Source organism: Oncorhynchus keta, unplaced genomic scaffold (genome assembly GCF_023373465.1).
Source record: "Oncorhynchus keta strain PuntledgeMale-10-30-2019 unplaced genomic scaffold, Oket_V2 Un_contig_6244_pilon_pilon, whole genome shotgun sequence".
NCBI classification, from domain to species: Eukaryota; Metazoa; Chordata; class Actinopteri; order Salmoniformes; family Salmonidae; genus Oncorhynchus; species Oncorhynchus keta.
In genome coordinates this window covers 384031-409656 of record NW_026288751.1, presented here as the reverse complement: position 1 = coordinate 409656, position 25626 = coordinate 384031, and the positions used below count along the sequence as shown (strand labels likewise).

Below are 25626 nucleotides of genomic sequence, written 5' to 3'. Positions count from 1 at the left end.
TTTTGCACACATTGTATATAGACTGCCCATTTTTTCTACTGTGTTATTGACTTGCTAATTGTTTACTCCATGTGTTGTCTGTTCACACTGCTATGCTTTATCTTGGCCAGGTCGCAGTTGCAAATGAGAACTTGTTCTCAACTAGCCTACCTGGTTAAATAAAGGTGAAATAAAAAAATAAAATAAAAAATGTTAACATGGTCTATTTTCAGAATTTTTCTGGGATGCTTGATTGTTTTCATTGCTTTACTTGGAAGCAAAGCAGAAGTAGACATGCTCATGTGATTTATGTTATTGCAGGGTGAGCTGCACACAGTGGACTTCCTGCTAGGGCACACCGCCTTAGTGCTAACAGTATAACTCTGGTACATAGGCAAATGATTACTGCATACAATAGTTGCAGGACCAGCAGGGGCATTCAGGGCAGTTAGAGGGACATAATTTAGGTTACTTACATTGTCTTCCAATGCCCCTGGAAAAATGTACCTTTTCTGAAGCATTATGATAACTCAGTGACACAATGGTAGGGATTAACTGAGCTAGGCTTGGGTCATTGATAAGTCATTGTCTCAACGCAGCCTTATAAGGCTGTGAAAGGATCCAGGAACCCAAATGATTTGGGTGGATCCCATCCTCCTTATGAAACAAGCTTTGTTTCCAGAAGGTATCAAAACTGTCAATAAATGTTACACCCACAGAGCTGGAATAGTCTCATAGCCAATTATGGAGGACTAAAAGTCTCCTGAAACGTATAATGTCAAGATTTAGGGGGGGCCCAGAGCCAGATATTATGAGGTGTTTGTTGGTGTCAAGCAGAGACCCAATCAGTTCTTTAAAATCCATATTCAGCTGTTCTGAGCTGCAAAATACAGAAATACAGCAGGCATGAATCATACCGGCAGTATTTCTGTATTTTTAAAGTTAAATATCTTGAATATTTTATTGCTGACATGAAAACCATTTTGGGACTATATCAACAATGGACGAATGAAATGAATACCAAAATATAGTTTCAGGGTGGAATTTTACTTTAAGTATAATTAAACCATTAAATAAAATAATCACATTTTAAAGAGGATTTTGTTTTAAATTGCAGGGGTTTTGACTTGTCAACTCGTCTTCCATATGCACATGCTTAACGTTTCCTTGTGCCACAGGATAAAAACAAGCTACATGGGCTCTGGAAAAAGTACATAGAACTATACAGAAGGTAGAATATTTGAGTAAACATCCTGAAAATGAGGATATAGTTTATGGCTCAAATGTTTAGAGTAAACCACCTTAACTGGTTTCACATTGGGATTCATTTTTCAATTTGTGATGCTGCTGCAAATATGTACAAAAGAATTGCCAAAGTTTTTTGCTAGATCTGTGTTTTAAGCCTACGGTATCACATTATCTTGTGGACTTTTATGGCAGCAGTATTGTATTGACATTTAATGCGTTTGTTGACACTGCTCATTTTAAATCCTGCTAGAATATTTCCTCCTATACACATTTAATAGCGCACTGGCCCGAAACTAATGAAGACGGATCGTGTGTTGGAATACAACACTGCAATATTGCAAACAAAAGCACGTGTCAAATCAACAGGCTAACACTCACAGGTAAACCTGGACTTAAAGCTTGTGAGCAAGGTCCACTGAGATAAGAGAGACCACAACTGACGTAGACTTGGTTTATGTTACAGAGAAGGGAGGTATCAGTTTACTGCACTATAGTACAGCACTCCAGGCAGCCGTTGACCAGGAAGACGGGGCTCGACTGAACTACAGGAGTTGCGAGTATGTTTGAGAGGAAAATGGAGAAGAAAGGCACACATGGATTTGGCTTGAGATTTCTCACATTGCTCTGCCTGATAACTGCTCAACATGCTGGGGCGGACATGGTATTTACGAAAGCGATCGTTCAAACGCGTTACTTTAACACAAGTGACAACCAAACGGTGTTACAGAGCTGTGAGTGTGGATTATATGGGCTCCACTCTTCTGTCACCTCGGTTTCCGGAGACGTGATTCTTCCTAATTCAAATCCCTTAGCCTGTGGTCTCCAGATAGGCTTTAACAGCTCAGAGCTGTGGATCGCCCTTATTCAGAGGGGGAACTGCACCTTCGCTGAGAAGATCAAGACTGCTGCTGAAAGTGGAGCCACTGGTGTGGTTATTTACAACCTTCCTGGTACAGGCGACGAGGTAACGCCCATGGTGCACCATGGTGAGTGATTCGGTTACCTTCCAATTGGTAGTGCTTCAGCCTTTTTGTTTTTCTATTCCTTACAGAATTGCAAGCTTAATAACTAACTAGAAAATGCCATTTACTTAAGTAAACTGAATTAAATGTGGTGACACTGATGCACATTTGCAACAATGTACATATGTGAGAGTGGATTCTCGGCCCTCACTAGCATGAAAACTAAATGCAGGCACAGACTGTGTGGAAAATGATTTAAGACTGAGACTCTCCAATACAACCCAACATGGCAGAGTTATGTGCATCCTTTCAAGCACACCCTTCTCATTAACCTGTGGTGAGTTTTTAAAAAATGGAGGTAGTTTTGTTATCAACTGTAACGGCCATTGGTGGAAGAAGGTGAGGACCAAGGTGCAGAGTGGTACATGTTCATATTATTTATTCGAAACTGAACACTAAAATGCGAAACAACAAAGAGAACAACAAAACAGTTCGGTCTGGTCCAGACAAAAACAGAAAGCAACTACCCACAAAAACCCAGTGGGAAAAGCTACCTAAGTATGGTTCTCAATCAGAGACAACGATAGACAGCTTATTTTATTTATTTATTTTTAAATTGAACCTTTATTTAACCAGCAAGGGCTCATTGAGATTAAAATCTCTTTTTCAAGAGCGCCCTGGCCAAGATAGGCAGCACCAAGTCATTACAAAAAAATTACAGACAGACAACATGAAAAACTACAAGTAATCTAGTAAAAACCATTGAATTCACAAGAGTATAAAACAGCAAATTAAAACATTGACAGGTCAGGGAATCAGCCTCAATCCTTCATCAGTGATTTAAAAACACCAATCAGGACAAGTTCTTCCAGTTTAAAAGTATTTTGTAAGATGTTCCAAGACTATGGCGCAGAGTACATAAAAGCCCTTTTACCAAATTCAGTTCAGACATTTGGAACAGTTAGCAGGATAAAGTCCAGCGAACGAAGGGAGTACCCACCACATTTCTGAACAATAAAAATGCACAAATAAAAAGGTAATAAACCCAAAATGGCTTTGTAAATAAAAGTATACCAGTGACTGTCATAAGGTGAATGCACCAATTTGTAAGTCGCTCTGGATAAGAGCGTCTGCTAAATGACTTAAATGTAAATGTGACTGAGCCTACGAGTGACTAGAGAAGGCCAGCCAACCCTGGTATACAAAGTGCAGTGGTGCGTAAGGGTTTTGCAGTTTAAAATAAATCTCAAAGTGCCATGGTAAAGAGTGTCAATTGATCTCAAAAACTGAGTGGAAGCATTCATATAAAATATCCCCATAGTCTAGTAAAGGCATAAATGTAGCTGACACTAGCCTCCTTCTGGCTTCAAAAGAAAAACAGGCCTAATTCTTAAAATAAAATCCCAATTTCATCTTAAATTTTTTTGTAAGTTGTTGAATATGCAATTTAAAAGAGAGGCCATCATCAATTAAAATTCCAAGATATTTATATGAGGTTACAACCACAATCTCTTTGCCCTGACAGGTGAAAGGTTCAGAGGTATATTTCTTGCATTAGAAAACACCATTAGTTTAGTTTTGTCAGTATTGAGGATAAGCTTCAATTGACACAAGCTTCAATTGACACAAGGTATGTTGGACAGTATAAAAAGCAGTTTGCATGTTCTTGAAAGCTTTTGTAAGAGACGAGGCACAACAGTAAATAACAGTGTCATCAGCATAAAAATGAAGTTGTGCATTTTGGACATTTTTGTCTAAATCATTTATATAAATAGTGAATAAGAGAGGACCAAGTACAGAGCCTTGGGGCACACCATTCAAGACAGACAATTTAACAGACATAAGCCCATCAAATTGAGTGCACTGAGTTCTATCAGTCAGATAGTTAGCAAACCATGCAACTGCATGCTCCGACAGACCTACACTTGACAGCTGCCTCTGATTGAGAACCACACCTGGCCAAACTTCAAAGAAATACAAAACATAGAAAATGAGCATTGAATGCCCACCCTAGTCACACCCTGCCCTAACCAAAATAGAGAATAAAAGCCTCTCTATGGCCAGGGCGTGACATCAACAAAAAAATTGGTTAAATATGTGTCCAAAGAAACTGAAATATTTCCTGAGCTTTCTTATCCTAGATACAAGACAGACAATGCGACTGTCTTTTTTACCATTTATGAATGTGTTATTTAATGCGTTTCTATGGGAAAGAGTAGTAAAGGTCAATTTTTGGCGGGATACCTACAGGGGTCCTAAAATTCTAAATCAAATAGCTAAATGATGACCACCTTAAAATAATTCACAAAGGCTTAGACTTTCAGGTTGTGGTTCAACTGGTGGAAGACTAGTAGTGACCGGAATTTTTACCATTCAAGTCCCTGAAATGCTTTGGGATTTATGGAAATACCGTGGTAGTGTGAAAAGTATAAGTAGTATCAAAAGGTTTGTCAAGCAACAGTGCCCGTCTACACATTATAAAGTTGTTTTGGTAGCTTGAACGGTTAAAGACCAGTGGCGTATCCAAATACTTCCCATTCAAATCTAATCAAATGTATTTGTCACATACACATGGTTAGCAGATGTTAATGCGAGTGTAGCGAAATGCTTGTGCTTCTAGTTCCGACAATGCAGTAATAACCAACGAGTAATCTAACAATTCCAAAACTACTACCTTATACACACAAGTGTAAAGGGATAAAGAATATGTACATAAAAATATATGAATGAGAATGGTACAGAACGGCATAGGCAAGATGCAGTAGATGGTATCGAGTACAGTATATTCATATGAGAGGAGTATGTAGACAAAGTAAACAAAGTGGCATAGTTTAAAGTGGCTAGTGATACATGTATTACATAAAGATGCAGTAGATGATATAGACCTACCTCAGGAGGCTGAAGAAATTCGGCTTGTCACCAAAAGCACTCACAAACTTCTACAGATGCACAACGAGAGCATCCTGGCGGGCTGTATCACCGCCTGGTACGGCAACTGCTCCGCCCTCAACCGTAAGGCTCTCCAGAGGGTAGTGAGGTCTGCACAACGCATCACCGGGGGCAAACTACCTGCCCTCCAGGACACCTACACCACCCGATGTTACAGGAAGGCCATAAAGATCATCAAGGACATCAACCACCCGAACCACTGCCTGTTCACCCCGCTATCATCCAGAAGGCGAGGTCAGTACAGGTGCATCAAAGCTGGGACCGAGAGACTGAAAAACAGCTTCTATCTCAAGGCCATCAGACTGTTAAACAGCCACCACTAACATTGAGTGGCTGCTGCCAACACACTGTCATTGACACTGACCCAACTCCAGCCACTTTAATAATGGGAATTGATGGGAAATTATGTAAATATATCACTAGCCACTTTAAACAATGCTACCTTATATAATGTTACTTACCCTACATTATTAATCTCATATGCATACGTATATACTGTACTCTACATCATCGACTGCATCCTTATGTAATACATGTATCACTAGCCACTTTAACTATGCCACTTTGTTTACTTTGTCTACATACTCCTCTCATATGTATATACTGTACTCGATACCATCTACTGTATGCTGCTCTGTACCATCACTCATTCATATATCCTTATGTACATATTCTTTATCCCCTTACACTGTGTATAAGACAGTAGTTTTGGAATTGTTAGTTAGATTACTTGTTGGTTATCACTGCATTGTCGGAACTAGAAGCACAAGCATTTCTCTACACTCGCATTAACATCTGCTAACCATGTGTATGTGACAAATAAAATTAGATTTGATTTGATTTAGAGTACAGTATATACATATACATATGAGATGAGTAATGTAGGGTATGTAAACATTATATTAAGTAGCATTGTTTAAAGTGGCTAGTGATATATTTTACATAAATTTACATCAATTCCCATTATTAAAGTGGCTGGAGTTGAGTCAGTGTGTTGGCAGCAGCCACTCAATGTTAGTGGTGGCTGTTTAACAGTCTGACTGTTTTTCAGTCTCTCGGTCCCTGCTTTGATGCACCTGTACTGACCTCGCCTTCTGGATGGTAGCGGGGTGAACAGGCAGTGGCTTGGGTGGTTGTTGTCCTTGATCTTTTTGGCCTTCCTGTGACATTGGGTGCTGTAGGTGTCCTGGAGGGCAGGTAGTTTGCCCCCGGTAATGCGTTGTGCAAACCGCACCACCCTCTGGAGAGCCTTGCGGTTGTAGGCGGTGCAGTTGCCGTACCAGCTGGTGATACAGCCCGACAGGATGCTCTCGATTGTGCATCTGTAAAAGTTTGTCAGGGTTTTGGGTGACAAGCCAAATTTCTTCAGCCTCCGGAGGTTGAGGAGGTGCTGTTTGAGTTTGTACGTGATGTGTATGCCGAGGAACTTAAAACTTTACACCTTCTCCACTGCTGTCCCGTCGATGTGGATAGGGGGGTGCTCCCTCTGCTGTTTTCTGAAGTCCACAATCATCTCCTTTGTTTTGTTGACGTTGAGTGAGAGGTTATTTTCCTGACACCACACTCCGAGTGCCCTCGCCTCCTCCCTGTAGGCTGTCTCGTCGTTGTTGGTAATGAAGCCCACTATTGTTGTGTCGTCTGCAAACTTGATTATTGAGTTGGAGGTGTGCATTGCCACACAGTCATGGGTGAACAAGGAATACAGGAGGGAGCTGAGCACGCAACCTTGTGGGGCCCCTATGTTGAGGATCAGCGAAATGGAGGTGTTGTTTCCTACCTTCACCACCTGGGGACGGCCTGTCAGGAAGTCCAGGACCATATTGCACAGGGCGGGGTTGAGACCCAGGGCCTCAAGCTTAATGATGAGCTTGGAGGGTACTATGGTGTTGAATGCTGAGCTATAGTCAATGAACATTATTCTTACATAGGTATTCCTCTTGTCCAGATGGTATAGGGCAGTGTGATGGCGATTACATCGTAGGTGGACCTATTGGGGGCGGTAAGCACATTGAAGTGGGTCGAGAGTGACAGGTAAGGTGGAGGTGAAATTATCCTTGACTAGTCTCTCAAAGCACTTCATAATGACAGAAGTGAGTGCTACGGGGTGATACTCATTTTGTTCAGTTACCTTTGCCTTCTTGGGTACAGGAACAATGGTGGCCATCTTGAAGTTTGTGGGGAGAGCAGACTGGGATAGGGAGAGATTGAATATGTCCGTAAACACATTGGGATTGGTATTTATGCAAATGTTACCAACCTGCTCGATTCGGTCTTATGTAGCGAAATTTGGAATTGTGTTTTTTACATTGGATAAAAGTAGAGACTCAGAGATAGAAAATGGTATATAATACACTACAGTTGAGGAACAATGGTAAGGTAATTCTGCTTTGATAGTTCATAAACTTGTTACCCCACTTTTGAGAAAATGCCCCTTTTCATGTTTTGGTACAGCACACCTACTGGAGAGCTCTTTTTTGTCAACACCAGGTATTCCCAAACTGGGCTACGTGCAATGCCGTCGGGGGTACGCCAGATAAAAATGTGATTCACATTTTCAAACAGTACATTTGTATTTTCCAACGGGGGTATACATTTTTTCTCTCGCCTGAGTAGCCTCGTTTCACTGCCAAAAATAAAATTAAACCATTTAGTGTTCAGCGAAATAACAACACAATGTCAAATACAGGTAGTCTAGTTAAATAATGAACATCCAATCACATGAACCATTACTCTTTTTTTTTTTTTAAATAAGCCACGGGGGTTTTTGAGCTAGAATAAAGACGACTTTTGAGTAGTAAAACATGTATAAGAGCAGCAGATACCATTAATAAGAAGGGGCTAGAAGCGTCTTATATTTTTATTTTATTTATTTCACCTTTATTTAACCAGGTAGGCAAGTTGAGAACAAGTTCTCATTTACAATTGCAACCTTATATGGTGAGCTACCGAGTGGCTAGGACAGGCAAGCCCCATACTTTTGTGGAGGACTTAATTATTCCTGCTGCCGCGGATATGGCTGGGACAATGATGGGGGAAAAGGCCCAAAAAACTATACAGACAATGCCTTCATCAAACAACACTGTTTCATGACGCATCAGGGACATGGCAGGAGATGTTTTGAAACAATTACTTCTTTGCATACAAGCCAATGAATTATATGCGTTACAGCAGGATGAGTCAACAGACGTGGTGGGCCTGGCACAGCTCCTGGTATATGACCGTTACATTTATGGGGGGTCAATTAAGGAAGACATCCTCTTCTGCAAACCACTGGAAACAAGGACAACATAAGAGGATATTTTTAAAGTACTGGACAGCTTTGTGACATCAAATTGACTTTGGTGGTCAACATGTGTTGGTATCTGGTATCTGTACTGATGGCGCAAAAGCCATGACTGGGAGACATAGTGGAGTGGTAACACGCGTGCAAGCAGTTGCTCCCGATGCCACTTGGGTACACTGCAGCATCCACAAGAGGCTCTTGCTGCCAAGGGAATGCCTGACAGCTTGAAAGACGTTTTGGACACAACAGTGAAAATGGTTAACTTTGTTAAAGAAACTCGTGTATTTTCTGCATTATGCAATGATATGGGCAGTGACCATGTTTCGCAACATACAGAAGTGCGCTGGTTATCAAGGGGCAAAATATTGACACGTTTTTTAAAATTGAGAGATGAGCTTAAAGTTTTTTTCTCACTTGTCTGGAAAATTGCATGACGACGAGTTTCTCACACGACTGGCCTATCTGGGTGATGTTTTTTTCTCTCCTGAATGATCTGAATCTAGGATTACTGGGACTCTCCGCAACTATATTTAATGTGCGGGACAAAATTGAGGCTATTATTAAGAAGTTGCAGCTCTTTTCTGTCTGCATTAACAAGGACAACACACAGGTCTTTCAATGATGGTATGGTTTTTTTGTGTGCAAATGAACAAGCTTACGGACAATGTCAAATGTGATAACGAAGCACCGGAGAGAGCTGGGTGCGCAATTATGCAGGTACTTTTCCGAAATGGACGACACAAACAACTGGATTCATTATCCCTTTCATGCCCTGCCTCCAGTCCACTTACGGATATCTGAACAAGAGAGCCTCATCGAAATTGCAACAAGCGGTTCTGTGAAAATGGAATTTAATTAGAAGCCACGGCCAGATTTCTGGATAGGGCTGTGCTCAGAGTTTCTTGCCTTGGCAAATTGCGCTGTTAAGACACTGATGCCCTTTGCAACCACGTACCTATGTGAGAGTGGATTCTCGACCCTCACTAGCATGAAAACTAAATACAGGCACAGCCTGTGTGTGGAAAATTATTTAAGATTGAGACTCTCCAATACAACCCAACATTGCAGAGTTATGTGCATCCTTTCAAGCACACCCTTCTCATTAACCTGTGGTGAGTTATTCACAATGTTTGATGAACAAATAAGGTTTTATATGTAAGATTGCTAAATAAAGAGCAAAATGATTGATTACTATAATATTGTTATTTGTGCCCTGGTCCTATAAGAGCTCTTTGTCACGTCCCACAAGCCGGGTTGTGACAAACTCACACTCATTCTTATTTTTAATAAATGTATTGTACAGTATGTGTATGGCAGGCTTACATTGATGTTTGGGAACCACTGGTCTATGCCCATTCAGCATCATTCACACCCTCTTCAGCCTAAACCCCACCAATCTCTTTAAGGATTCATATGTGAGGCCATGTGCTAAACAGAGTGAGTACGGTAGTGTAATAAACAACCAAAGATTTCAAGACTAAAGACTGTTTTATAATACGTCTACATTATACACATGTCTGTAGACAGTCACAGTGACATCTATTGTTGTCTGTTATCAAACTTGTCATGATCATTATAGAAAAAAGTATAAACCCAAATACGACAGACTGCATGACATCAGCAGCCTGGTGGTCCAAAATAGCTTTAAAGTTGTATTTTAACACCAATAAACCCATCCGTTTAAAAATGAATTTAGTATATGTCAATCTAGCAAACCAGGCAAGTAACTTTCTAAACAATGTTTTGGTTCGTTTCTGGCTTGTTCGCTAGCAAACGTTAGCTCGCTAGGTTGTTAAAATAATAACAATATCATAGCTGACAAAGTTTTAACTTCAGCATATTTTGATTGATTATTACAGGAAAATGAACTCACAACAATAGTATTATTTAAAAGTTAATGGCAAGCAAATTACAAAATATAGCTAACGATTGTGAGTGTGACAAAATAAAAGCAGGGCATTCTACCCGAGAATTTTTTAACTTGGACACTGTTTCGTTGACCTAACATTATATCCTAATTTGACTTTGGTGCCGGACATGTTCTTCACATTACCGTCTCTGGAAAACACACGCAAAATCAAATAAAATCTGTTTATTTGCCACATGCACGGGATACAGAAGGTGTAAACGGTACAGTGAAATGGTTACTTGCATAGTGGATTCTTTTGTTTAGAAATGTAGCTAGTTAGCTAGCTAAACAATGAACCATAATCCCAACTCATAACTTTACAACTATGCATGAATCTGTAGGGAGCTAAAGCTGACCAACTAGGTTCAATGTTAGAGCCTAATGTTTGCTAGCTAGCTAACTAACTAGCAATGCAAATTGCTTTCTGAGATACAAATAATATTACTACACAGATCATACACGTAACATTAGCTAGCGAACCAGCCAGTGAATGTTAGCTAGCTAGCTAACAGTACACTTTAAATTCCAATGAAAACGACTATGACAAAATTAGAAAATTATAATATCGGAAAATGTAGCTAGCTAGACACTCTTACCCATATACATGGCTGAACGCTTCTCTCTCTCACGGATGCCATGGCTGCCTTTAGTTTGAAGATGTAATCCGGAGACAGGTGTTTTATACAACAGTGTTCTCTTTTCGACTCACTCTGCATATTTGCAATCAAACAGCATTATTTTCTCCATCTCCTTAACTATCATACTCTGCTTCGACCGGGCATTCCACTGATTTTAAAACTAGGTCAACTTCTTCCGTGACAACAACACTGTTGATCGCTGTTTTAGAAGACTCTACAACGTCTGGTTCAATGAAAATGTTTCTACCTAAAATCAGGGATTGCCACATCATCGGATGAAGTTGTTGAAAGTGGAGAGCATTAGCATCACTTTTGCAGTTCTTCGTGATATCTTTCAAAAAAGCCATGTTAGAAAGGATTACCTAGACATACTGAGCAGCTCATGTTATAGACCGAAGCATGGCAGACCAATCCAAACTCATCTCTCAGCATGTCTAGCCCATCCATTATCTCAGCCAATCATGCCGAGCGGGAATGTTCCTGTCTTTTTCCGTGGCTAAACCAACTAGGCTCGTAATTTAACGATTAAGTTTGTATTTACAGATGGCATACACATTTTTTATTAAGGCACATGAAAGTTCACATGTTCCAGAAGGCATCTGGAAAAAATAATTTTGATCAAAAATAAACGTTTACATTCAAATGCCTCTCCTGGGAAGTAGTGACGTGCGACATACGACCAATTTACTGAAACTAGTCCCAAATATGGTTGTAGTGTAAAAAGTATTAGTAGTATATATTTAAAAAAGCAAGCACGCTGACCAGTGGCGGTCTGGATGTTTAAAAGTAGTTTGGGTGTTGGTAGCTTTTACGGTTTTGGCGCTACAGGTGGCAGCCAATAATAATAAAACATGAAAAAAAAACATTTAGGTTGTGCTTTGCTTTTCATGAGTGCATTGTGAAGTTTAATTTAATACAAAAATAAAGCGAACTGGATGGAAACTGTCTTAAATCTTCAACATAGAAATGCTATGAAAAATAATTTACAGATACTCATTGCAAATTATGGAGTAATTGATTCACCAAATTATAGTATGAATGAGGAAGCTAAATAGTTTAAGCAATGTCTCCTCCATCTCCACTGAATGATCACAGTAAGGATTTCCCCCCTAGTAATAATGTAAAATTAACAAATTGTACAGAAATACCTGTGTGAAGGCCAACTTACAGAGGAACTTCAAGGCAATTAAATCCTTTCAGTCTGGAAAAACCCCAGGGCTTGATTGCATACCAGTAGAGGTACAGTACCAGTCAAAGGTTTGGACACACCTATTCAGGGGTTTTTCTTTATTTTTTACTATTTTCTACATTGTAGAATAATAGTGAAGACATAATTATGAAATAGCACATATGAAATCATACTTTCTTGCTTTCTTGAGTAAGGCAGCTTCAAAATGCAGGTGAAGGGGCAGCCAGTGGAAAATACAGAGTGTAGGCGTTGGTAATCTTCTCTAGTTGCAGTGATTGGCTCTGGTGTTCTGTAACTGATTGGGGACACTACATCACCGCAAAATCTACAGGGAGAGCAAGGCAATTCAAGCCCCATTGGGTGCTGTCATAGATTTACATGAGAAGTGCCCATCCATGAAGGCTCAAGGTCATTGGCCACAGCTAAAATGAGATAAAATAAAACAATAAAATCATATTTTATTTGTCACATGCGCCGAATACAACAGGTGTAGGTAGACCTTACAGTGAAATGCTTACTTACAAGCCCTTAACCAACAATGCTGTTAATAAAAATAAGTGTTCAAGTATTTACTCAAATAAACATAAGTAAAAAATAATTAAATTAAATACTAAATTAAAATAAAGAAAAATAACATCATTATTGAGCAACAATAAAATAACAGTAGCGAGGCTATATACAGGGCGTACCGGTACAGAGTCAATGAGCGGGGGCACAGGTTAGTCGAAGGAATTGACGTAATATGTACATGTAGGTAGAGGTAAAGTGACTATGCATGGATAATAAACAGAGTAGCAGCAGCGTAAAAATGGGAGTGGGAGGGATGCAAATAGTCCAGGTAGCCATTTGATTAGCTGTTCAGGAGTCTTATGGCTTGGGGGTAGAAGCTGTTAACTTCTTGCGTCAAGCCATCCCGGATTCTGTATCGTGACTACAGCCTCAAGCTCATTACCATAACGCAACGTTAACTATTCATGAAAATCGCAAATGAAATGAAATTAATCTATTTGCTCTCAAGCTTAGCCTTTTGTTAACAACACTGTCATCTCAGAATTTCAAAATATGCTTCTCAACCATTGCAAAACAAGCATTTGTGTAACAGTATTGATTGCTAGCATAGCATTTAGCATAGCATATAGCATTAGCATTCAGCAGGCAACATTTTCACAAAAACCAGAAAAGGATTCAAATAAAATAATTTACCTTTGAAGAACTTCAGATGTTTTCAATGAGGAGACTCTCAGTTAGATAGCAAATATTCCGTTTTTACAAAAAATATGATTTGTGTTGACAAATCGGTCCGTTTTCTGCGTCACATTTAGCTACGAAAAAAACCTGTATCCAGGATTGTGTAAATCTATCCGCAAGCTCATTAGCATAACACAACGTTAACTATTCATGAAAATCGCAAATGAAATGAAATTAATCTATTTGCTCTCAAGCTTAGCCTTTTGTTAACAACACTGTCATCTCAGATTTTCAAAATATGCTTTTGAACCATAGCTAAACAAGCATTTGTGTAACAGTATTGATAGCCTAGCATAGGATTTATGCCTGGCTTTCAGCATGCAACATTTTCACAAAAACCAGAAAAGGATTCAAATAAAATAATTTACCTTTGAAGAACTTCAGATGTTTTCAATGAGGAGACTCTCAGTTCGATAGCAAATGTTCCGTTTTTACAAAAAATATTATTTGTGTTGACAAATCGGTCCGTTTTCTTCATCATTCTTCATCACATTTGGGTAAGAAAAAAAAAAGAAAATTAAGTCATTAAAACGCAAACTTTTTTCCAAATTAACTCCATAATATCGACAGAAACATGGCAAACCGATGTTTAGAATCAATCCTCAAGGTGTTTTTCACATATCTATCGACGATAAAATGCTTCGTGGCAGTTGACTTTCTCTTCTGAAGAAATGGAACGCGCATGGACCTACAGATTACGCAATAATTTTGACACAGGACACCGGGCGGGACACCAGGTAAATGTAGTCTCTTATGGTCAATCTTCCAATGATATGCCTACAAACACGTCACAATGCTGCAGACACCTTGGAGAAACGACACAAAGGGCAGGCTCATTCCTGGCGCATTGACAGTCATATAAGGAGACATTGGAACACAGCGCCTTCAGAATCTGGGGCATTTCCTGTATGAAACTTCATCTTGGTTTCGCCTGTAGCATTAGTTCTGGGGCACTCACAGATAATATCTCAGACGTCAGAGTTTTGTCTTTACAAGGCTGTCAATTCCATGCATAGTCGAGCATCTTTTCGTGACAAAATATTGCACTTAAAACGGGCACGTCTTTTTATCCAATAATGACATAGCGCCCCCATAGGTTGAAGAGGTTAAGAAGCTTTTTGGACCTAGACTTGGCGGTCCGGTACCTCTTGCCGTGCGGTAGCAGAGAGAACAGTCTATGACTAGGGTGGCTGGAGTCTTTGACAATTTTTTTGGGGCCTTCCTCTGACACCGCCTGGTATGGAGGTCCTAGATGGCAGGAAGCTTGGCCCCTGTCATGTACTGGAGAGACTCCTTCCCCTCCAGGAGACTGTCAAACATGATGACAACACCACCCCAACAGGTGTTGCTGGGCAGCTTCAATGTGGTGCTCTTATTTTTCTCACTTTGCTTGGTGAGGTAGATTGCTGCTATAACTTGATGACCCTTCACATACCTAACCATTTCCTTCGCTCTCTTGTAGAGTGTATCCATTGTTTTCAGTGCCATGATGTCCTTGAGGAGCAGAGTCAATGCATGAGCTGCACAGCCAGTGGGTGTGATGTGAGGGTAGGACTCCTCCACTTTAGACCAAGCAGCCTTCATGTTCGCAGCATCGTCTGTCACCAGTGCAAATACCTTCTGTGGTCCACGGTCATTGATGACGGCCTTCAGCTCATCTGCAATGTAGAGACCGGTGTGTCTGTTGTCTCTTGTGTCTGTGCTCTTGTAGAATACTAGTTGAGGGGCGGAGATGATGTACTTAATTATTCCTTGCCCACGAACATTTGACCACCCATCAGAGATGATTGCAATACAGTCTGCTTTCTCTAGGATTTGCTTATCCTTCACTTGAACTCTGCATCCAGCAAATGAGTAGATAAAGCATGTCTGGCTGGAGGGATGTATGCTGGGCGAAGAACATTCAGAAATCACTTCCAATACACATTGCCTGTGAGCATCAGAGGTGAACCAGTTGCATACAGAGCTCGTGCAAGACATTCATCAGCATTTCTCTGACTGCGTTCCTCAATTGAGTCAAAAAAACTTCTGATTCAAGGAGAACCATGAGCTGTTGCTATCGATAAGGTGTCCGATTCATCATTTTCACCTCGAATAGAAGTAGAGGGACTTTTGTCAGAGGTTGCTTGTTGAGAGCACTTAGGCAACTTTATGCACTTGGCCAGATGATTCTGCATCGTTGTTGCATTCTTCACATATGTTTTGGCACAGTATTTGCAAATGTACACAGCATTTCCTTTTACATTAGCTGCAGTGAAATGTCTCCACACATCAGATAGCAAAACTAACTAGCAGAAATTGTTAACAAGTTAGAAATGATTTAAACACACTTTGCTGTAGGCTACTATGTATTAGTTAACATGTCATAAAATATATTCACCCCACCCAGTATGGTAATCAAAACTTACCAGAAAGCATGTAGTCCTTGTCTCAGACAGTGTAGTAGTTTGGCCTCAATAGCATCTCATTAGTGTGCAAGATCTTGAGAATCAGCTCTACATGTGATGGAAGAATGCACTCGTTGCACATGTCATGGAAGAATGCATTGTGTATGCAGAGGTTTGCAATTCCAATGAATTGGGAATAGTTTCACCAAAATATGCCACAAGACCTAGAATTGCCTTATGTGTATCCCACAAAAAAAAGTTCACTGTTATAAGCTAAATTTTTTGATGAATTTAAGCAAAATTCCCAAAATTCCAAGCTCAACTTCCCATGGAAAATTTCCATCCCCTTTGCAACCCTAGTTGTTACTTACCTTTACCACCTGGGGGCAGCCCGTCAGGAAGTCCAGGATCTAGTTGCAGAGGGAGGTGTTTAGTCCCAGGGTCGTTAGCTTAGGGATGAGCTTTGAGGGCAGTATGGAGTTGAATGCTGAGCTGTAGTCAATGAATAGCATTCTCACGAAGGTATTCTTTCTGTCCAGGTTGGAAAGGGCAGTGTGGAGTGCAATAGATATTGCATCTTCTGTGGATCTTTTGGGGCGATATGCAAATTGGAGTGGGTCTAGGGTTTCTGGGATAATTGTGTTGATGTGAGCCATGACCAGACCAGCCTTTCAAAGCAGTTCATGGCTGCAGATGTGAGTGCTACGGGTTGGTAGTCATTTCGGCAGGTTACCTTAGTGGTCTTGGGCACAGGCACTATTATGGTCTGCTTAAAACATGTTGGCATTACAGACTCGGTTAGGGACAGGTTGAAAATGTCAGTAAAGACACTTGCCAGTAGGTCAGCGCATGCCCGGAGTACACGTCCTGGTAATCCATCTGGCCTAGTGAATGTTGACCTGTTTTTAAAGGTCTTACTCACATCTGCTATGGAGAGCGTGATCACGCAATCATCTGAGCTGATGCTCTCATGCATGCTTCAGTTTTTCTTGCCTTGAAGCGAGCAGAGAAGTTATTTAGCTCATCTGGTAGGCTCATTGTCACTGGGCAGCTTTGTAGTCCGTAATAGTCCTGCCACATCTGACGAGTGTCATAGCCGGTGTAGTACGATTCAATCTTAGTCCTGTATTGATACTTTGCCTGTTTGAAGGTTCGTCGGAGGGCATAGCGGGATTTCTTATAAGCTTCCGGGTTAGAGTCCCGCCCCTTGAAAGCAGCAGCTCTACCCTTTAGCTCAGTGTGGATGGTGCCTGTAATCCATAGCTTCTGGATGGGGTATGTACGTACGGTCGCTGTGGGGATGACATCATCAATGCACTTGTTGATGAAGCCAGTGACTGTGGTGTACTCCTCAATGCCATCGGAAGAATCCTGGAACATATTCCAGTCTGTGCTAGCAAAACAGTCCTGTAGCTTAGCATCTGCGTCATCTGACCACTTCCTTACTGAGCGAGTCACTGATACTTCCTGTTACATCTACCTTAGCTTTGAGTGGACTGATCATGTCAACATCATACTTCCAGAATCTTAGCTCGGCAAGCAGTCATCATCATGAATCACGTTGACAATCTGCTGGCAAATTCTTCTCAATCCTTGTCATATGAAGAGAAATCATAGATAAAACGTGTTGGTGCTCAGCGGCCATTGGACGTAAACATTTCAAAAGTCGGAAATTCTACTTTAAAATGTTTTTATTTTATTTATATACTTTTTTTATTTAACCTTTATTTAACTAGGCAAGTCAGTTAATAACACATTCTTATTGACAATGACGGCCAAACCCAGACGACGCTGGGCCAATTGTGCGCCGCCACATGGGACTCCCAATCACTGCCGGATGTGATGCAACCTGGATCGAACCAGGTACTGCAGTGACGCCTCTTGTACAGAGATGCAGTATGTTAGACCACTGCGCCACTCGGGAGCCCAACGAGTGGTTTGGTAGGAATCAGTGGCTAACGGCAAACGTCGCAAAGCAATCACTATTTTGCTTCCCCTGCATGCTATTCGGTGGATAAGGTGTGTGGTCCAAGTCTGGGTTTAAGGATTTAAAACATTTGTCTGAAAGGGTCTCTTTTCCAAGCTTAAAAGGATAAACATTCACACAGAACACCATGGGACAGTAAAGGTTGAATACATTGGCCATGCTGTCAATCCAGCATGACTTCTGCCGCTTTCAAAACAACTGGAAACTAAAAACTCAGAATTCAGTGAGTTCAGAAAAACGAGGCTGACTGGGAAAATAATTTTGAACGATCATCCAACTCGGAATTCCAAGTCGGGAACTCGGGCCTCTTTCTAAAGCTCCGACCGGAAGATCACTGACGTCATGATTCAACCTTATTTTTTCCCGAGTTTCCGGTTGTCTTGAAAAAAACATAAATCCAGAGAATGCCAGACTTTGATGACAAAATTTGCCCTCAAGAAACACCGCCGCGCCACCTTCCTGTTCAAGTGAGCACAGCACAAGGTGAGTCCAAAAATGTCTTGTATGCTGCTGCATAAATTATGTAATATGCCAGGGAGATATGTATACTGTAGCTAATAAAGTAATATTAAGTGTACGTTGTGTAGTAAGCTGTTAGTAACTCACCCTAATAATTTGGTCTATTTTCCCATCTTAATTTTGCTTACTGCTCTGACTTGGTGGTGCACATGTAGCCTATAGCCTGTTTTAGAGAAATGTCATCATCGAATATTGTAAGAGCTTTCATTGTCTGCTTATATGCCCCCTTTATTTATCAGAGGGTTCTGACTTGGTGTACAGGGAGAATACTGTAAGAACAGCCCATGTTCTGAATTCTGTCACTGTACATTTCAAAAATGCTGAACAAATACTACGACTATGTCGGTCCTAGCTCGCTGTCTTAATCGAAATTATGGATTGCCTCTTATCCACTCGTCGTCCCCTTATGCCATAGTTTGTACATCTCAATTGTCAGTAGAAACCAAATTTGTTTAAGCAAGTCATCCATATCAGCAATGTTTTTTTTTAAGGCAGTAAATGAGTCTGAATGAACTGTTTTGCTGCCTAACAAGGCTCTGCTGATAACCAGGTGTAGCAGTGATAAGGATTCACTCCATGGTGCTGAAAATAAATCTCTGCTGTTGGGACAGCTTTATGTAGTTCCTAACAGTTTGTGGTCCCCGTTATAGTGCAATTAATGTATTGTTTAGTTTTGTATACTGGCTTTGCTGGTATGCATTAAAAAACTTTTTTTGGGAGTTTACCCAACCAAGATGTACATGCTAAAATTGCTACTGGATCGACTACTCACACGAATCCTCTTAGGATCCCTCCCCCTTGACCCATCTTCTACTTTCTTCACTGCCTCAGCATATGACACCCTCTGCACTATAGCGTTAGACCCATGCTTGGAGCGCCTCTGGTGTCAAACATAACATCCCTAATATGGCACTAGTTTAACTAAAATGAAAAACAAAAAGGCAATTAAAACTTGTTGTATAATTAATGAATATGATTTGTTTGTTTAGGATTCCTGGCAATGTAATTTTTTTAATGTATGCTTGTTTGCATGTGACTATTCCTCTTGTTTGTTGATATTTGTTAATAAAAAATAAAAAAAATAAAACATAACATCCCTACCTGTTTGCCCCTCCCACCTATCTGTTTCACGTCTCAGGTAGGCCTAGCCCGCGAAAGTCAGCATGGACAGAATACAATAATGGACTATTATTTGCCATATTCTAATCATTATCATGTGCCAACGGTCAGTGCCATGTTGAATCTTGTACTCCTGTAGATCTGAAAGAATTGGATAGTTAAACTTGCCAGCCAACCAGAAAAGCAAGACGAAGCAATTAAGGCATTTTTGAAAGTCATTACAAACAAAAATGTATTTATAATTACATTTTGAGTGAAGCCTTATAGTTATGTGATGACATCAATTATTTGGCAATCATCGTTTATTCGAAAACACAGTTTCCATCATAATTTGTCGCAATTAAGAAAGTTCGACCAAATAAACATGCACTCCTGTCGAACGAATAAAAATGCTGTCGAGCTTAAGAACATCTCCTTTCTGTCGTTTCATTACACATCTCACAATGTTTATTTATTTTGTTTTTGTCGAATAAACGTGGGTCAATGGAAATCTGCCTATTATTGCACTGTTCAATCAATTACTGTCCTTTCAGCAACATAGGCTAGGCCGTAGCCTAACATCAGAACATTTGCAAGCATTTCTATCGTTAACATTGTTATTTCGCCGTAAATAACCATCGAGGTTTGGTTTAAATGTGTGCTTCTCCTTTAAGCATGAAGATGGGAGTGTACTACTCAATTTGACCTCGACGAAGAGGACTGGTCGACTTCAAACTAGTTCACCTGTCAGCGGCGTCTGACATTATATTCCTAGTTACACTGCAACTTTTTATTTTTTTTAAATCTCATACATTTTATCGACTGTTGAACGCGGAAAGGCACTATAGAAACCCACGTCGTAAACAGGATTATGGAAACTTCAGCGAAACGGTATCTATTGTCATGGCTGTTTGTGGCTTCAAGTCTTCAGGTGACGAGTTTGCATTTTGCGGATGCGACTTACATATGTACAGCCTACCTGAATGTGTCGTTTATTGATTCTGTAAACAACGAAACCGTATGGCGACAAGAGGAAAGCGGACTATATGGACAACAATCTCCTAAAGTCACTGTGATGGGCGACGTGTATTTACCTGATCCGATTTACAGTTGCGAAAGTAATACTTTTTATGATGTACCCAGTGGGTCAAAGGGCTGGATCGCCTTAATTCAACGCGGCCAACTATGTTCTTTTTCAGAGAAGATCAATGTTGCGGCCAGTAAAGGAGCTATTGCTGCTGTAATTTTTAATGATCTTGGTACAGACAATCGAGTCATCCAAATGTCGCACCCAGGTATGTAGCCTACATCAACATTGGCAACTCGGCTATATATTAGCCCATAGACGTTATTAACTACCTTGAGCGTCTTCACGAAGGTTCCTTTATCCGGAGGAGTTTTGTTATTAAGAGCCCCGACACTCGTTCTGGAAGTTAAAATGCATCGCTTGCGGTACGGTTTTGGAAACATATGGACTATCTTTCATATAAGCGATAAATAATAATGTAAACAAAATGTTAAATGACTAATCACATTTTTATAGGGTTAATGTTCCACCCTGTCATATCTCAGTTTACAGCGCTTGTTTATGTAAAACAGGCGGAAAACAGAACTCACCTGTGCTAATTACCTAGCATGATCGAACACCTGTAAGGGTAACTGGGGAGGAAGTGTTGTTCGTCAGCTTTGTGTATGGATCTGTGCAAACATGTTACAGTGTACCTTTTTAACTTATTATTTCTCGCTGATATCTTGTGACATCACAAGCGATTGTTATTAACGTTTCTAAACGACAGAGCGTCGGAATTGTAGTTAACATGGTCCAACTGGTGTTTATAACTGACAACTCTTAAATATGCACTATGCAAAAATCGCTCCGCAATGCCCTGGTTGCTAAAATTATGATTGTCACAAACGGATTTACAAAAAATGCAAGTGTAGTGTAGAGAATCATTGTACCATCTAAACTGCTGTGAAATATATTTTTGTTATAGCCAAAAATATTGTAATTTCAGCTGTTTAAGGCTGGTGTACAAAACCGAAAGCACAAGACGAAAAAACTAAACTTAAGAACGGGAAGCATATAAATATCGCCTATAGAACATATCTACAGCTTATTTTAACTTGCTTGCAATTAGAATGAAACGTTATATAACTCACTCTATGTGAATGTGATCCAGTCACCCAAAAAGTTAAATATTGCAGAACGCTTTGTTAATGCCTTGGGTTCTGGAGAACAACTCTACATGTGTTCCACTTCATTCACTCAATAATTAAACTTTTTTTTTTTTTTAATGAAACGATCTCATAGCCTAATGGTCAAGACAAGTTGGTTGATTTTAGATTTGAACTGGAACCGCAATTAACCTTGTAATATTTAGTCCCTATGAACTGTACAGTGACTCTGCTAATTTAGGGAAGACAGACAACATTTATGAAATGTTGTTTCTGTTTGGATGAGTCACATAGTTGTCAGAAACTAGGGGCCTCTGTTCTAGTGTGATAAGGTTTGAAGTCAACTGTGTGTAAACATCTAAATAATACTGTACTCAGAATTATAATTAAATTCTAGTGAAGTACTTGTTAACCTAAAAAAAAGTAAGAAATATTCCAAGTTGACATTGTTGGCTAAAACAATTGAGTCTTGTTCAACGTCGCTCATCTGTGCTTGACTGGTGTAAGCTTTATGCACCAGTTGTCATTTCCAATTTAGATCATTTTCATTGTGTTGAATCCAACTAGAAATGAAGTCCTAACACTTACTGAGACGGGCTGGATGACAACCTGTGTAATGGATCATTCTATTGTTTAAATCCCGGAAGATGTGTGCTTTCACAGAGGACAATACACATTGACACTAATATTCCATAACAAGTGGAGTTTGTCTACACATGAGGATCCGGACAAGAACATCATCACGAAATCGTCTGGAAAACCCTAACCGTGTGACCTACTGAGTACCACCATCTAAAGATAGGAGACTCACGAACACTGCTCTACGACATCCGCAAGCTTTAGGAAGTCGTCTGAACTCTGTCACGGATGTCCTCATTTCTCACAAAACTGACCCTCTAGACCAAACCGTTGGAGCTACAAACTCATGTTACCAATATCAAAATGGAGGACTGTCTGTTCTGCTCTATGATGCACACGAAAGTAACACAGTACCGGGCTGTAAAAATTGCAGGAAGTTCATATGGGGTAAAATGTGCCACAAATAACATGACCAAACATGGTTCTAAAATATGTATTTCTTTCCCCCTGAGTTTTCTTATCTCATGGATATAGGACACAAAACCTTATCCTAATTTTACATATTTTTTATTTAACCTTTATTTAACTTATGATTCCTTTAAAAAAAAAATGACGTAAAGGCCAAATTAAATGTTTCATCGAATACATTTTATATACACTGCTCAAAAAAATAAAGGGAACACTTAAACAACACAATGTAACTCCAAGTCAATCACACTTCTGTGAAATCAAACTGTCCACTTAGGAAGCAACACTGATTGACAAATTTCACATGCTGTTGTGCAAATGGGATAGACAACAGGTGGAAATTATAGGCAAATAGCAAGACACCCCCCAATAAAGGAGTGTTTCTGCAGGTGGTAACCACAGACCACTTCTCAGTTCCTATGCTTCCTGGCTGATGTTTTGGTCACTTGAATGCTGGCGGTGCTTTCACTCTAGTGGTAGCATGAGACTGAGTCTACAACCCACACAAGTGGCTCCGGTAGTGCAGCTCATCCAGGATGGCACATCAATGCGAGCTGTGGCAAGAAGGTTTGCTGTGTCTGTCAGCGTAGTGTCCAGAGCATGGAGGCGCTACCAGGAGACAGGCCAGTACATCAGGAGACGTGGAGGAGGCCATAGGAGGGCAACAACCCAGCAGCAGGACCGCTACCTCCGCCTTTGTGCAAGGAGGAGCACTGCCAGAGCCCTGCAAAATGACCTCCAGCAGGCCACAAATGTGCATGTGTCTGCTCAAACGGTCAGAAACAGACTCCATGAGGGCCCAGCATCCACAGTTGGGGGTTGTGCTTACAGCCCAACACCGTGCAGGACGTTTGGCATATGCCAGAGAACACCAAGATTGGCAAATTCGTCACTGGCGCCCTGTGCTCTTCACAGATGAAAGCAGGTTCACACTAAGCACGTGACAGACATGACAGAGTCTGGAGACGCCGTGGAGAATGTTCTGCTGCCTGCAACATCCTCCAGCATGACCGGTTTGGCGGTGGGTCAGTCATGGTGAGGGGTGGCATTTCTTTGGGGGGGCCGCACAGCCCTCCATGTGCTCGCCAGAGGTAGCCTGACTGCCATTAGATCCTCAGACCCCTTATGAGACCATATGCTGGTGCGGTTGGCCCTGGGTTCCTCTTAATGCAAGACAATGCTAGACCTCATGTGGCTGGAGTGTGTCAGCAGTTCCTTCAAGAGAAAGGCATTGATGCTATGGACTGGCCCGCCCATTCCCCAGACCTGAATCCAATTGAGCACATCTGGGACATCATGTCTCGCTCCATCCACCAACGCCACGTTGCACCACAGACTGTCCAGGAGTTGGCGGATGCTTTAGTCCAGGTCTGGGAGGAGATCCCTCAGGAGACCATCCGCCACCTCATCAGGAGCATGCCCAGGCATTGTAGGGAGGTCATACAGGCACGTGGAGGCCACACACACTACTGAGCCTAATTTTGACTTGTTTTAAGGACATTACATCAAAGTTTGATCAGCCTGTAGTGTGGTTTTCCACTTTAATTTTGAGTGTCACTCCAAATCCAGACCTCCATGGGTTGATAAATTTGATTTCCATTGATAATTTGTGTGATTGTGTTGTCAGCACATTCAACTATGTAAAGAAAAAAGTATTTAATAAGAATATTTAATTCATTCAGATCTAGGATGTGTTAGTGTTCCCTTAATTTTTTTGAGCAGTGTATATACCCACACACAGATAAAGTCGGATGTTTATATACACTTAGTTTGTTAACAATAAGTTTGTGGAGTGGTTGAAAAATGAGTTTTAATGACTCCAACCTATAGTTTTGGCAAGTCGGTTAGGACATCTGCTTTGTTCCTGACAAGTAATTTTTCCAACAATTGTTTAGACAGATTATTTCACTTATAATTCACTATCACCATTACAGTGGGTCAGAAGTTTACATACACTTTAAACAGCTTGGAAAATTCCAGAAAATTGTCAGGGCTTTAGAAGTTTCTAAAGCACCTTCAGTGCCTCTTTGCTTGAATCATGGGAAAATCAAAAGACATCAGCCAAGACCACAGAAAAAAATTGTAGGCCTCCACAAGTCTGGTTCATCCTTGGGAGCAATTTCCAAACGCCTGAAGGTACCACGTTCATCTATACAAACAATAGTACGCAAATATAAACACCATGGCACCACGCAGCCGTCATATCGCTCAGGAAGGAGACGTGTTCTGTCTCCTAGAGATGAATGTACTTTGGTGCGAAAACTGCTGTTGTTCTGGGATTGATAACACAAAGGACCCTGAAGATGCTGGAGGAAACGGGTACAAAAGTACCTATATCCACAGTAAAATTAGTCCTATATTGACATAACCTGAAAGGCCACTCGGCAAGGGAGAATCCACTGCTCCAAAACCACCATTAAAAAAGCCAGACTACAGTTTGCAACTTCACATGGGGACAAAGCTTGTACTTTTTGGAGAATTGTCCTCTGGTCTGACAATTCAAAAATAGAACTGTTTGGCCATAATGACCATTGTTATGTTTGGAGGAAAAAGGGGGAGGCTTTCAAGCCGAAGAACACCATCCCAACCGTGCGTGAAGCACGGGGGTGGCAGCATCATGTTGTGGGGGTACTTTGCTGCAGGAGGGACTGTTGTACCTCACAAAATGGATGGCATCATGAGCATACATCCAAAGTTGTGGCAAAATGGCTTGAGGACAACAAAATCAAGGTATTGGAGTGGCCATCACAAAGCCCTGACCTCAATCCTATAGAACATTTGTGGGCAGAACTGAAAAAGCGTGTGAGCAAGGAGGCCTACAAACCTGACTCAGTTACACCAGCTCTGTCAGGAGGAATGGGCCAAAATTCACCCAACTTATTGTGGGAAGCTTGTGGAAGGCTACCCAAAATGTTTCACCCAAGTTAAACAATTTAAAGGCAATGCTACCAAATACTTAGTGTATGTTGTCATTGGCTCAATGACTGGAAGTCAATGGGAACAGCTAG

The 25626-nt window shown here is 40.7% G+C and overlaps 1 protein-coding gene across 2 annotated transcripts in view; it reads left to right on the top strand.

Moving 5' to 3' along the window:
- The first annotated feature begins 1643 nt into the window (after positions 1-1643).
- rnf128a (ring finger protein 128a) overlaps positions 1644-25626 on the top strand; it is a 35942-nt gene continuing 11959 nt past the window's right edge. Inside the window, exon 1 of one of the 2 annotated variants that reach the window (XM_035782636.2) lies at positions 1644-2213. In XM_035782636.2, coding sequence (XP_035638529.1) covers positions 1787-2213 — 427 coding nt within the window. In that variant the 5' untranslated portion in view covers positions 1644-1786. Of the gene's footprint in view, positions 2214-20092; positions 20692-25626 lie in introns of those variants that run through there. The other variant, XM_035782637.2, reaches the window with a different exon arrangement.